At 30.2% G+C, this 12634-nt stretch overlaps 1 protein-coding gene across 1 annotated transcript; it reads right to left on the reverse strand.

Annotated features, from left to right (window-relative positions):
- Positions 1–6941: 6941 nt before the first annotated feature.
- Positions 6942–8943, reverse strand: LOC114760439 (transcription factor MYB54). Its single transcript, XM_028949696.1, has 3 exons — positions 8550–8943; positions 7775–8257; positions 6942–7390 (listed from the first exon to the last, which is right to left on the reverse strand). The coding sequence occupies exons 1-3, from the start codon at positions 8662–8664 to the stop codon at positions 7179–7181; spliced, it is 810 nt and encodes a 269-aa protein (XP_028805529.1). The 5' UTR covers positions 8665–8943; the 3' UTR covers positions 6942–7178.
- Positions 8944–12634: the final 3691 nt, after the last annotated feature.

A 12634-nucleotide genomic window follows, 5' to 3' on the forward strand; every position in this document is an offset into this window, starting at 1 on the left:
TCCCCTCCATTTTCCTCATACCAAACAGTACCTAAATATACAACTAGTCTATGAGCTTGTATAGAAATAACTTTTTTAGTTGTGACTTATGGAATAACACGATAAGTATGTAAATTTTGAGAAAAGTTTTGTCTCAACCTATATGAACGTACTTATAAGTGCTTATAGATTGCAGCTCCAAATAAGCTCTATATAATATGAGACTTCAACTCCTGTAATTGGTTTTTTGATTACCCTCAATTCATTAGATTCCACCAAAACTAGGGTCTGGATTTTTTTCTTCTTCTTTTTGTGCCGTGTCAGAATCCCATCTAAAAGATGAAGCAAAAAATAAAAGTTCATACTCCGCTGGTCCTAAATGTAAAACCCTTATACTAATGTGTATAAAGATTTTATATTTAGAACCGGAGGAATACTTAATATTTTGTAAAAATAAATAAATTTAAATAGTTAAAATTCACATGCACAAAAATTTAAAAAATAATTTATAAAACATTATAGTAATAATTTAGGTGAAGTTAGGGTATCTCCAAGTCGCATTGGACTTGATACTAATCCTTTCCAGGTTGGGAGCAGTTAAGGAATATCCCTCCCAACAAATGCACTTCCCAGTAAAAGCCAGATGCTTCATGAATGAGGTTGTTTATGGTTTGGGATGGTTAAAATGGTTTTGTCTTTAAGTTTATAGCTTACAAACTAAAGTTTGTGAATTTTAGAGAAGGTTAATATGCTCTTTAGTCTCTCAAATTTATTCTCATTTTGGTTTTGGTTCGTTAAGTTTCAAACTATAGGTTTTGGTCTCTTGATGGACAAAATGGTCCAAGTTTTTAGTAAATTATAAAGACCAATGTTTTAAATGAAAAAAATTTAAGGAATCATAATCTATGGTTTAAAATTTAAATGATCAAAAACCAAAATAGGGAGAAACATAAAAGAGTAAAAATTATGTTAGCCGTATTAGAGAAACAACTTTTAAGAATGCAAGCCATTCTGCATGGAAATGAGCTCTTGACTCCTTTGAAATCACAAATGAAAAAGAAAACATAAATCAAATGGCCTTGCTAATTGCTATTGCTACCTCAGCACAAATTTTGAGTAAAACATGGCTCATAACATGACCATGAGCATATAGAAGCCATATTTGTCCCAACGAATCGAAAAGAAGAAAAACTTTTCCTCGGCATTATTTTATCGAATACCTTTTTTTGACCAGGGTTTTATCCAATACCTGGTGGGCATGGTTTAAATAACATACTCTTATAGCCGCTTTGCTTCTACAATCAACCAAAATTAGCAGCCACCGTCGATTTTAACATCAATAAGAGCACAAAAATTTGACACTCAATTCCTAAGTCAAGGTTTTCCAAGCCTTCCATGTAGTTCCACTCCTATGCATGAAACATGAAAAATGGCATTCAAAAGGAAACGAGCAAAGCTGCAAAATAATAAAGAGAGCATAAGAAAGTAGAAAATTGTCACGGAGAGCTCCGTATTTTTCCGATACTATCACCAGGATGCTTTTCCATGGCTTTGGTTTGGATTTTTTATTTCTAGAGGCTTGCAGACTGAGAAAAGAGGTAAGAATGGTTGTTACCAAAGACCCCAAAACCCCTCACTATTGTCCACAATTTTCGAAACCTCCACAGGAAAATAAAAAGATAAGCAGAACCCAGATCTTATGCTCAGTTATCAGATCAAAAAGTACAGACGAAATAAAGCAGAAAAACTCTCATCATGAGGAACATAGAATTCTCTGGTTTTATGCTTACCCCCGCGGCCGCCGTCAAGAAGGGATACAACCTTTTGGAGACGTCTTCTGCGCTTTATGCAAACCTCTGTCGCCGTCGTGGCCTCTGCTACTGGGATTAGGCTCAGTCGCCGTCCCCTGTTTGCTCTCACGTCTTCTCTGTCATCAGGCCTTTGTTATTCCCCGGCGCCTTCTTCCTCCTTTTACCGAAGGATAATTTCGTCATTTCCGAAACATATATATATTACCTTGATCCTAATTATAAGACCTTATTTGTAGATAATAAATAAAGTTTTATAATCAGAATTGGAGATAGTATTTGAAAAAATGATAGAAACATACCTGTTGAATTCTAAAAAAATAAATAGGTTAAACTGACTATTTTTATCATTTTTATCTGTCAAAATCACCTAATTATCGTTTTAAGATTTATGAGGTATTTTTTTTGTCATTCTGCCTGTATATTTCAACTGAGGGGCGAGGTGAGGGCATTGCCGATTTGAAGTACTTTTACACAATTAACTTTTTGGATGGGCCCTTTCAAGCAAATTTCCCTTGCGATTATGAAAGTTGTGATTGTTGTCCAACTCCGCCATATCACGTATTGTGTCACCAAAAGACAGAATTTTAAGTATTAATTAAAATTACGAGACTTGTTAGCTGTTATATAAGGTTTAAGTTTAATTTGTTAACTTTTGTGGGCAAAAGAAAAAGTTTGTTAACTTTTATTAGAAAAATTAATGTCTTCTTACTTAAATTTTTAAAATTTGTTTTTATTTTCATACTAAACGTTTAAAAAAAAATTAAATGTTATTACGTACATATAGTGTCCAAGATATATCTATCTATCTATATGAAATGTTACAAAATAATCACACATCAAGCGATTCTGTAGTTTCCTCAAGTCATCATATAAAAAAACTAGGCAAATTAAAATGAAGATAAATGCATAGAGATCCTCTTTATTAGATCCCCCTTAGGGTGTTTCTATGGGCCTTTGATCATGATACTAATCACTACATGTATAATACTGTTCTGAATCTTAATGTAAAACTTATTTAACTAATATAAGTATATTAAAAAAAAGTTAAATAAGTTATTTAATTATAATAAATATGATATGCTTTTTCTAAAACATGCTATTCATCTTCTTAAACATCCTTCCTCCCTTTCGTATTTGATTATTATTTATGAAGTATCAATAGGGGTGATTTGAAAAAATTTAATCATTATTAAAAATAGATCTTATATTCAGAAGCAAAATCAACTTAACAATTATATCTTATATTAAGGAGTAAAAGAGTATTAGATTCGTATAACTAAGTTATTGAGATAGCAATACAAATATAATACTCCCTCCAGTCCTAAATATAAGACTCATTTTGTAGTGTAAATTACACGATAAAATGGGTCTTATATTTAAGACCGAAGAAGTACTACATCCTATTCTAAATATAGAAGCCGGTTTGTTTTTGTTCTAAATATAAATTTCAATTTACCTTGTGTTCTAAATTTATAATTTTGTTCCTCAACTTATTCATATTAATTAATTGCATGTAATCAGAACATTATTTTCATCAAGAGACAATTATTAAGTTATCATAACATAATGTATATATGATTTAAAAAAGACACACGTGTATTTGTTATAAATAATTAACTTAACTTTTTTTTAAATATTTGTAAATTAGTTACCAGCACTTAAAGGAACAATATATTGTGCTTGTTTTGTAAGACATTTGAGGGAGGAAAAAGTAGCTTATAGATGTAATAAGTTTATAAATTTGGGAGATGTTTGTCACAGCTTTTGGTCAATCTGACTTATAGATCAAAAGTTATTTTTTTAAGTAAGATTGCAAAAAGCAGTTTTTTAAAATTAAAAGATATTTTTGCCCTTATATTTATGTTGTTCTTATATTTCTTTCTATATATTTCTTGTGCTTCCCAATCAGTTTTTAGTTATTTATTTTTAATATTATCTAAAGTAAAAATAATTTTTAACAGTTTGTATAATATTTTTAATTTTTAATATTTTTTTAATTTTATGTTTACATAAATTATGCAGAGTATATCATCCAATTAATTATGTAATATTATTTGGTTCAAAAATTTTCACATTACCATGATTTCTAATTTAAATATATTTTATTCATTAAATCTAACTTCTTCCTATCATAGTAATTTAAAATTATTATATTTTGTAAATTCATTTTTTAATTATTTTTTTATTACTTAATAAAAGTTATACTCATTTTGGTCATTTTACAAACTAAACTTACCTATTCAAGTATAGTCCAAATAGTTTTTTTACTTTATAAACTAAATTTTATAAAAATCAATCTAAATATAAATTACATTACTCAATTTAACTTTTACTCAATCTTATTTCTGTAAAAGTCAAATTGAAAACAAATTACTTTTTCTATGACCAATTCAATTCAAATGGAGGGATTGTGTAGTCTCATGAACCTAAAAGAGGTGCCTTGAAAAAATCAGCATGGACCAAGCTAGCTAGTAATCAGTTAGGAACACATAAACACTAATATCCATTTAAAATTCAACGTCACTAAGAAAGTCATGATGATCAAGGAGAAGAAATTAAAGAAGAAATTTAATGAATGAATGAAACATTATTTCGACCCATAATCATGGATCGGGAAAAAAAGAAAAAAGAACATGGATCATATCAAAACAAAAGGGCATAGTTATTTACGAGTCGTTACATCGATCATATGACTCAATGTCGGCTGCCACAGGTTACGTCACACTCCCCCAATTTGGTCCATAAATGACATTATTAATTAGAGAGACTAATCTATTTGGGGTGGTTAAAGATGTTGCAAAACGACTAGGAATCACAATCTTCAAGGATTATATATATATATATATATATATATATATTTCTATATATTAATCTCACTCGATGATCAGTAGTTAGATTATTTAATTTGATCCCTCCACCATCATGCCCACTCTGAAATTTATAGTTGAAAGTATAAATATATTATAGCACATGGTAATCAACATCAACATGAATAAATGTGTATTGTGATGACCATGCTGTATAACCTTGCCATAACTATTCGTCGCTACTCAGATTTTTTTGAATTGGAAAAATTGTTCGCACTACTCGACGTATATTATTATTTCCCATTATATGTGGATTCATTTGAATTTGACACGTCATGAACTCATAATATTATTTTGAGGAAAAAAAAAGGATGTATTGTCAAAAACTGCATACTCGGCTTCGTTCATAAAGGGCAAACAAATATAATTTAAAGCATCATCAACATGTCAAAATATGAAAAAGTAGGTGACGCGTTTCTAAGAAAATATATCTCAGATATTTCTTAAAGGAGAATACAAATTCAATTTTGATTTCCCAAGCCTTTTGAAACGTAGTATCTATACAATCACATACGTACGGTCACATGAAAAATGACATGAAAGAATGTGACTTTAATTTGTAAGGTTCACATGTTAATTTTACACTCATAATCCTTCCCCTCCTCCTGATTGATAGATTCTTCTCTTCCGATCCAATATGCGTCTTGGGAAACATGTTTGGTCTTATTAGTCAAAACATAATTTTGATCAAGATAATAAATATACAAGAGTCCCTTTAGCTCAAATTACAAAAAATTCATATCTAATGGGTTTCCAAACATATTACTCCCTTTGATTTTAAATGTAAGAGCTAGCTAGATAACTAGCTAATTTATAGATATTAAGAAAATTTTAAGTTAATTATTTGTAAAATATGTGTATTGATTTTTTTTAAAGTATCCATTTTAATTATCAACATCGAAAATTACTCCCCTACTAGAAAAACTTATTAATATGTGTAATCAGGATAAAAAAAATTTAAAAAAAAAACCAAAGTGGATTGGTGTTTTACATTTAAAACCAATACAAATATCTTTACTAGCTCTTACATCTAGGATTGGAAAGAGTACTAAATACTACTCTGTGGTCCTAAATGTAACAGTTATTTTATAGTGTAATTTATACTATAAAATAAATTTTATATTTAAGACCGGAAAAGTACTTTTGATCTTTAATATAAGAGTTACTTCCTTGATTCAAAATATAAGCTAAACTTTGTTGGAGGGTTTGATTTTTTTTTATAAGATTCACTTTTGTCTAAACATTTAATGAGTTTTTTTCAATTTTATTTCCATATATTCTCTTTCCTCTTTAATTCATTTATTGTATTTTTTACTTATTCTCTTCATTAATAAGGGCATGTTTGAGGAAAAAAATACATGCATTACATAATTATTGTTTTAAACTTATTTTAACTAGTTTTTTGATAAGTGTATGTGGATAAAGTTTAGCTTATATTTTGAACCAGAGAGAGTACTTAACTAATTTAGGTAGATTAAAAGTTAATTATTTATAAACAAATATAAGTTGATTTTTTTAAAGTACCAGTTTTAAATCATGACTACCTTTGGATGGAAACTCTCTTGATATGTGTAATCAATAGAGATGCTTTAGAGTAATGAAGTATAAATTTGGAAAACAATAATAGATTGAGGTTTTATATTTAGAATAAAATTCAACCCTAATTAGCTTGTATATTAAAGACTGATAGCATATCTTATTGAAGCCATTTTATATTCAATCTCAAATCGACCCCCTAGAAAAGGGAAAAACCGAAGTGTGTTGTATGTATATATGCATACTGTGTACATTCATGTGTAGAGCTGGTAATATGAGTTGAACCCATGAGTCTCACCCGCCAACCCACCAAAAATGACGGGTTAGGGTTGGCTAAAAGTTAACCTGCCAGCAAACAAATTTTTAACCCACACCGCCTAACTCACAACTTGTCATGGGTTAACTCGCTAGCCTGCAGGCTAATCTGTATTTTTTTGTATTTTTAAATTTTATTAATTATTATTATTATATTATTATATTTTACATCCTATCTAAAAAATTAAGAGAAAAATCGATATCATTTATTTGGTATCTTCAATCAAGTATTTGAAGGAAAAATAAAAATTTCATTATATTTTCTTTATATTGTACAAGGAAAAAGTATTTAAAATCAATCCGCAGCGCTTAACTCTAGCTGATCACGGGTTATTACCACTCCTATTCATGTGTGTGTATGTTCCAGAGCTACACTTCACTAAGCCATATAGAATCATTGTTCATGCCAATACCAAAAGAATTGCTACATTCCTTCAGTTTAACTCTCATACAATATCTTGACAAATAGAGCTTTCCTTAACCATATTTCTTTTTACAAGTGTGTATATATCTCCTTAAATACATCATTCTTCCTGTCAAAGCGTATATATGGACCTAATTAAAGGTGAGTAGTCTTGGTCTAGTCAGGCTTAAACTTGTTACAAGATATGTATAAATTGCATCATCAATTCTTCTTGTGCATGCGAACGATCGAAGAAACATATGTTAGCTAGGAGGTTTCATTAACAGACAAAAAATCGATAAACCGAGCACCATCACCACCATCGTCTTTGTTCTGTCTCCCTCCCACAATATTATGATGTTCACTATCTTGATTCACTTCCTCGTCCTCTCTTCTCGCATTGTCTGTCACCTCGCTTCTATTATTCGAATCAGTGTTCACTTGAAGAAAGTCGTAGAACTCAACTGATTCACTTTTATCTGCAACACTCAACAATAAGAAACTCCATTATTAGACCTCAGAATTAATTATACTACAGACAGACTTGTGTGTGTTTCCTGCTTCTCTTCCAAATGACAGTCATATCAACATTAATTAGATGTTAATACCAGAGTCCTGCGTTGTTAATTAACTAGAGATATATCCATCATTAGATGAGCATATAAACCCCATAATTAACGGAAAGATGTGTAATACTACCTCTTATCTTATTTACAAGACATCGTTTGTAATTTGTAGACTACAAAAGAGATCTTATAATTAGGATGGAAATAGTAGCTTAATTTGCAGCATACTGATTGATTACTTGACCACGACATATCCAAATTCATACTGAAGAGTAATAATTAACAGCTTATAATTACCATGAAGAATCGATGAACAGCAAGATGGACGTTGAAGTTGATGATGAAACTTGTTGGGGAATTGAAGGAAAGGGTTATAAGGGAGAGAATAAGCTGGGAAAACATTCTTGTCATAGTATTTCTGAACAAAAGCAGGAACAAGAATAGGACTAGTCGTCGTCTTTGTATGATGATCATAGTTTGTTCGACGATCCTGATGATCAGGAGCAGGATCCGATGATGTTACTGTAGTGAGGTGATGATGATGAGGGCGTTGCTTGGCATAAAGCTTGGACCTTTCTCTGCGAATCCTGGCCATCATGACGTGCCAGTGATTCTTGACAGCATTATCAGTTCGTCCTGGAAAAAGCCTCGCAATCACAGCCCATCTGTTTCCATGGATCCTGTGAGAAGCAATCAGCCTCTCTTCTTCTTCCTCAGTGAATGGAGTCCTGTTTATTCTTGGGTCCAGTTGATTGAACCACCTCAGCCTGCAACTCTTCCCTGTAACATATCCATGTTAGCCTCCTCAAGAAAGAAAAGAGAAACCAGAACCAAACTCTTAGTCCACTATGTTCTGGATATCCTTAATTATAATCACTGTACATACACATACATGAACCTTAATTAACAAGTTCTCATTTAGTTTTCGTCGATTCAGTTCAATGACCTGCTAGGAGATACATGTAGTTAATTAAGTGGTCTATGATTGTGGGTTTGATAGTAATTAATTAAGAAGACAATAACTATATGTATATAGAAGGAGATGAGATGATCGGCGTGTGTATTTATTCACCTGATCTTCCTCGAAGCTTTTCAGCTATGGCGTTCCAGTTATGAGGTCCATAACGCTCCACCAACTCTCGAAGTTTCTCATCCTCGGCTGGCCTCCAATGGCCTCTACTACACATGTTATCTCCTCCCTAACTAGCTAGAAACAAATTAAGACCAAAACAAAATCAATCAAACCCTAATGCGTGATTAGGGTTTGGATATCTAATTTTGTCTTCTTCTTCCTCTTGTGCAGAAATCGATCTCCCTCTCTGCTAGCTAAAAACTCTGCAAGTGATCAAGCCAGAGAGAGAGAAGCAAGAACGAAGAACGAAGACGAAAGAGAGAGGGAGAGATTATATGGTGGGGAAGTGTTTTCCGTTAGAGAGTGGGAGAGTTTGGACAGACCTTGCACCTGCGATTGATGCAAACGTTTTGGCTAACAAACTTCTATATAAGTAACACTTATATATATATATATATATATAGATATAGATATACACAGAGAGAGAGAGAGACAGAGATATATATTAATATGGGTTTATAGAGAAGAGATAGGAAAAGAAAAATAATAAAGCAGAAAAAGAAAAAGAAAGAAAAGAGAGGTTGCTTAGTGGAGCGAGCTAGTTTGGTTCTGCTTTCAACGTCTTTAATTTCCAAGTTTCTAACCTACAACGTCTACTTATAACCCACCAAGGCCTCAGTCCATCATTTTTCCATTTTTTATTGTATACTATGCATTCCCCTAATCACATTACATTGAAACTATATCTTCTTCTTCTTGTTTTGTTTTTTTTTTTTCTGCAGACACGTGACATCAACATGTATATATATAACGTATACGACTTTGCTTCCCTTCATTATTACTGTCATATATATTCTTATAGTTATTACTCCATTGTTTCTTGTTATGTGAGAATATAAAAGTCCATTTGACGTCCAAAATCTTGCTCAAGTCCCAACTTTCTCTTAGGGTAACGTCATTTGGTGGCTAATTAAGCTGCACGTTTATGTATATACCTATATGATCAACCGGTTGCTTTAACAAATTATAGATATGTATATGTGTATATGTAAATAGAATATTAAAAAAAATTGAACATATGTAGTACCTTTATTTGATTTATGCTTATTTGCATGCGTTGCGTTATAAATTTAAATGGATAAACAAAAAGCGACACTAAAATATTGTTGGCAATTCAGTGTTTTAAAATCAAAATGTAATTCCTTTTAATTAAACAATATAAAAACGAGTTACAATTTTTTTGGTACAGAAACAAGTCACAATTATTATTTTTCTGAATTTAATCATCACTTATTTCTCTGTAAATCTATAAATTTTTCTTCTCTATATTATACTGCGTATACATGTATATATTTTTGAATTTATTATCTATATATCTCAAAGACCAAATTATACATGTAACTTCAAGAAGCACCAACAGTAATAATTAACTTATGTTTATAGATGTTGATAAGGATTTAAATTTTAAAATATGATCTCTATCAATAACACGAGTCTCGTGGAATTAATTTATTATTAGGTAATATGTAAATAATAATAATAATAATAATAATGAAAGATAGATAGATATGTGGGGTTTGGTAATGTTGTTAGACAATATATTTGGAAGGGGAGAAGGATGTTTTAATTAGGTTTCGATCAGCTTTCAGGCGTAACTAACATTACATTTTATCTTACAAACTTCACAACGGCACGTGGATAGACTACAAACTACCACCTTTTTGACTCCTACATTATTATTTTTGTCCCTTTTCCCTCTTTTCTTACCATTATGCCCCTCTTTCTCTTTTCGTTTTTCATTTCGGGGCAATCCATGTAGATTATTGTTCATTAGTCATGTCTCAAATTCTTTGTATTATGGACAAAACTAATCTACAACTTTTGGATCAACATTTATAATTGATATGCTTCTTATTAATTAATTCATTAATTCCATGCATCTAACATCTATCGACACAACCAAAAAAAAAATCCATTCATTCAAAAAGAAGGTTAATTTGGAAAAAAATATTATGAAAAATCCTCCATTGAAATATTAAACTTGTCTAAAAATCTAGATATATATTCTTTTATTTTATTTATAAGTCGCTTTTAACGTATTTCACACAAATCAAAAAAATTCTCAAAACTCATTAATTCTGCTTTAAAATTTAACAACTTTCAAGTGATTTAAATAGGACAAAAATAAAACATCCTTTCTCTACCTTATAAATAGGATTAGAAAAATATTGCACCTTCTGAAAATGAATTACATCAGCGCAATTCAACTCATTTTAAGAAAAAAGCTTCTCATATAAAGACTTCTTTTTAACGATTTTTCTAATTAATTTCAAGTATATCAAGTTATGTATGGGGATATGTATATATGCACCTAGGCTTGATATAAGTGGTTGAGACCCGTGAGTGGGTAGATATAAACAGATGGGTTCATTTGCTTTTCAATACGGCAATTAATTAGATATTTAGAAAGGATTAAATGTTATGTTATTAGTGTGAAACTTGTTTTAATTAATTAATTAAAGTTGTTAGTTAGAGATTTGCAATTTAAAGGTGTCAAATAATGAGTCAATATTCAACGCTCACGTCCATGACCGGTATCCAAATGCGCACACAAAAATTCTTGGTTTGAAATAATAATGAAGTAATCTAGTTTCACATTAAATATGATGAGGTCATATAAGCATATATGTCAAAACTTATGTATTATACACAATGATATCTTTTAAAGAAAACTAATTATTTTCATGTGAAAGATAATCTTGATCTGAATGAATGACATGTATATATAACCTAACCAAAGAAAATAGAAACCACAATCCAATTATTTTAATATGACCAATATGATTAGCAAGATGATAAAGTAGGGGTATAGACTACTTGTTTTAATTTGGAAGAAGGAGTCAAGGAGCTTACTTGTGTATTTAAATTTACACCCTACACGATTTTTTCCTTTTATGTTCTAATTACAAGTATTTAAAATTTAACCCTTTACTCTCACATGCAACTTATTCTACTTTTACCACTTAAACTAATTAACCTTATGATTTACGTTGATCTTTATTAATTACCAGCTAAGACTAAATGTTAATTTGTGAGGAATGAGACTTAGTCAAATTAATGTTAAGGTGAGATAATTAAGCCATAAAGAATAATTAGTCCAATAATTCTTATATGTAATCATCAAGTAAAGATTGATGACTCAAGTAACAAAAGATGGATGTAATTAATAAGAAGACGTGAATCCAACATAATAACAACCACCATGAGCGCCATTCACAGAGACAAACAGCAACTTTTCAACTTACTTGCTTTATATATCTTTTCTTCTTAATTCAATATTTTATGTATTTTGTTTATCATTTTCAATCTGCTTACTGCAATCTAATTTCAGTCAAGTTATATGTATTTTTTAAAAAATTAATTTCTTTATCAATTCCAAACTTTGTACAATTCAGTGTAATGTTCACTTACTTTTATCAATTGCAGATTTCTCCTCTTGCAACCATTACACACCTTCCAATCTTAGTATCAATTATACTCATATCTCATTTTGGCTTCATAAAAAATGGTAACGAAATTTGATCTTTCAAGGATAAAGATATAATCTCATCTCATCAAATTTTCAACCGTTCTTAATTGGGAAAAAATCACATTACAAGTTAAAACATGCATTTATTTAAACCCCAAAAACAAATTACAAGATAGTGTATTATCGTTCGAAGAAATTAAAAGATCTCAAAAATTAAGAATTGATATTATTGGCCTTGTAAGATTACCAACCTGAGTTGAAATAAATAATTTTCATTGAAAAATAACACATCAAGGGTTAAAATAAAAAGAAAATTACTATAAGATACCAAAAAAGTACAATAACAAAAAAAAAAACAAATGAACTGCATAAACTTGTTGTCTTTTTTTTTTTTTAATATCAAAACTTGTCGTTATACACTAGTCACTTATTTTGTGATTGTATTCTTTAATTTCTTGAAATGTCATAATGATTTTCTTTAAAACAAATATATTCAAGACAGCTCATCTCATATCTACCTTCCAAGTTTTGGATCATTTATTATTTGTTTTCAGCA

This window comes from Neltuma alba, unplaced genomic scaffold (assembly GCF_004799145.2).
Source record: "Neltuma alba isolate B1F8T4 unplaced genomic scaffold, ASM479914v2 tig00010978_pilon, whole genome shotgun sequence".
Classification (NCBI taxonomy): Eukaryota; Viridiplantae; Streptophyta; class Magnoliopsida; order Fabales; family Fabaceae; genus Neltuma; species Neltuma alba.

Coding starts and splice junctions, on each gene's coding strand:
- LOC114760439 (XM_028949696.1), bottom strand. CDS start 8,664: ATGTGTAGTAGAGGCCATTGGAGGCCAGCCGAGGATGAGAAACTTCGA. Junction 8,258..8,549: donor AAAGCTTCGAGGAAGATCAG/GTGAATAAATAC, acceptor GATATGTTACAG/GGAAGAGTTGCAGGCTGAGG. Junction 7,391..7,774: donor CTGTTCATCGATTCTTCATG/GTAATTATAAGC, acceptor TGAGTGTTGCAG/ATAAAAGTGAATCAGTTGAG.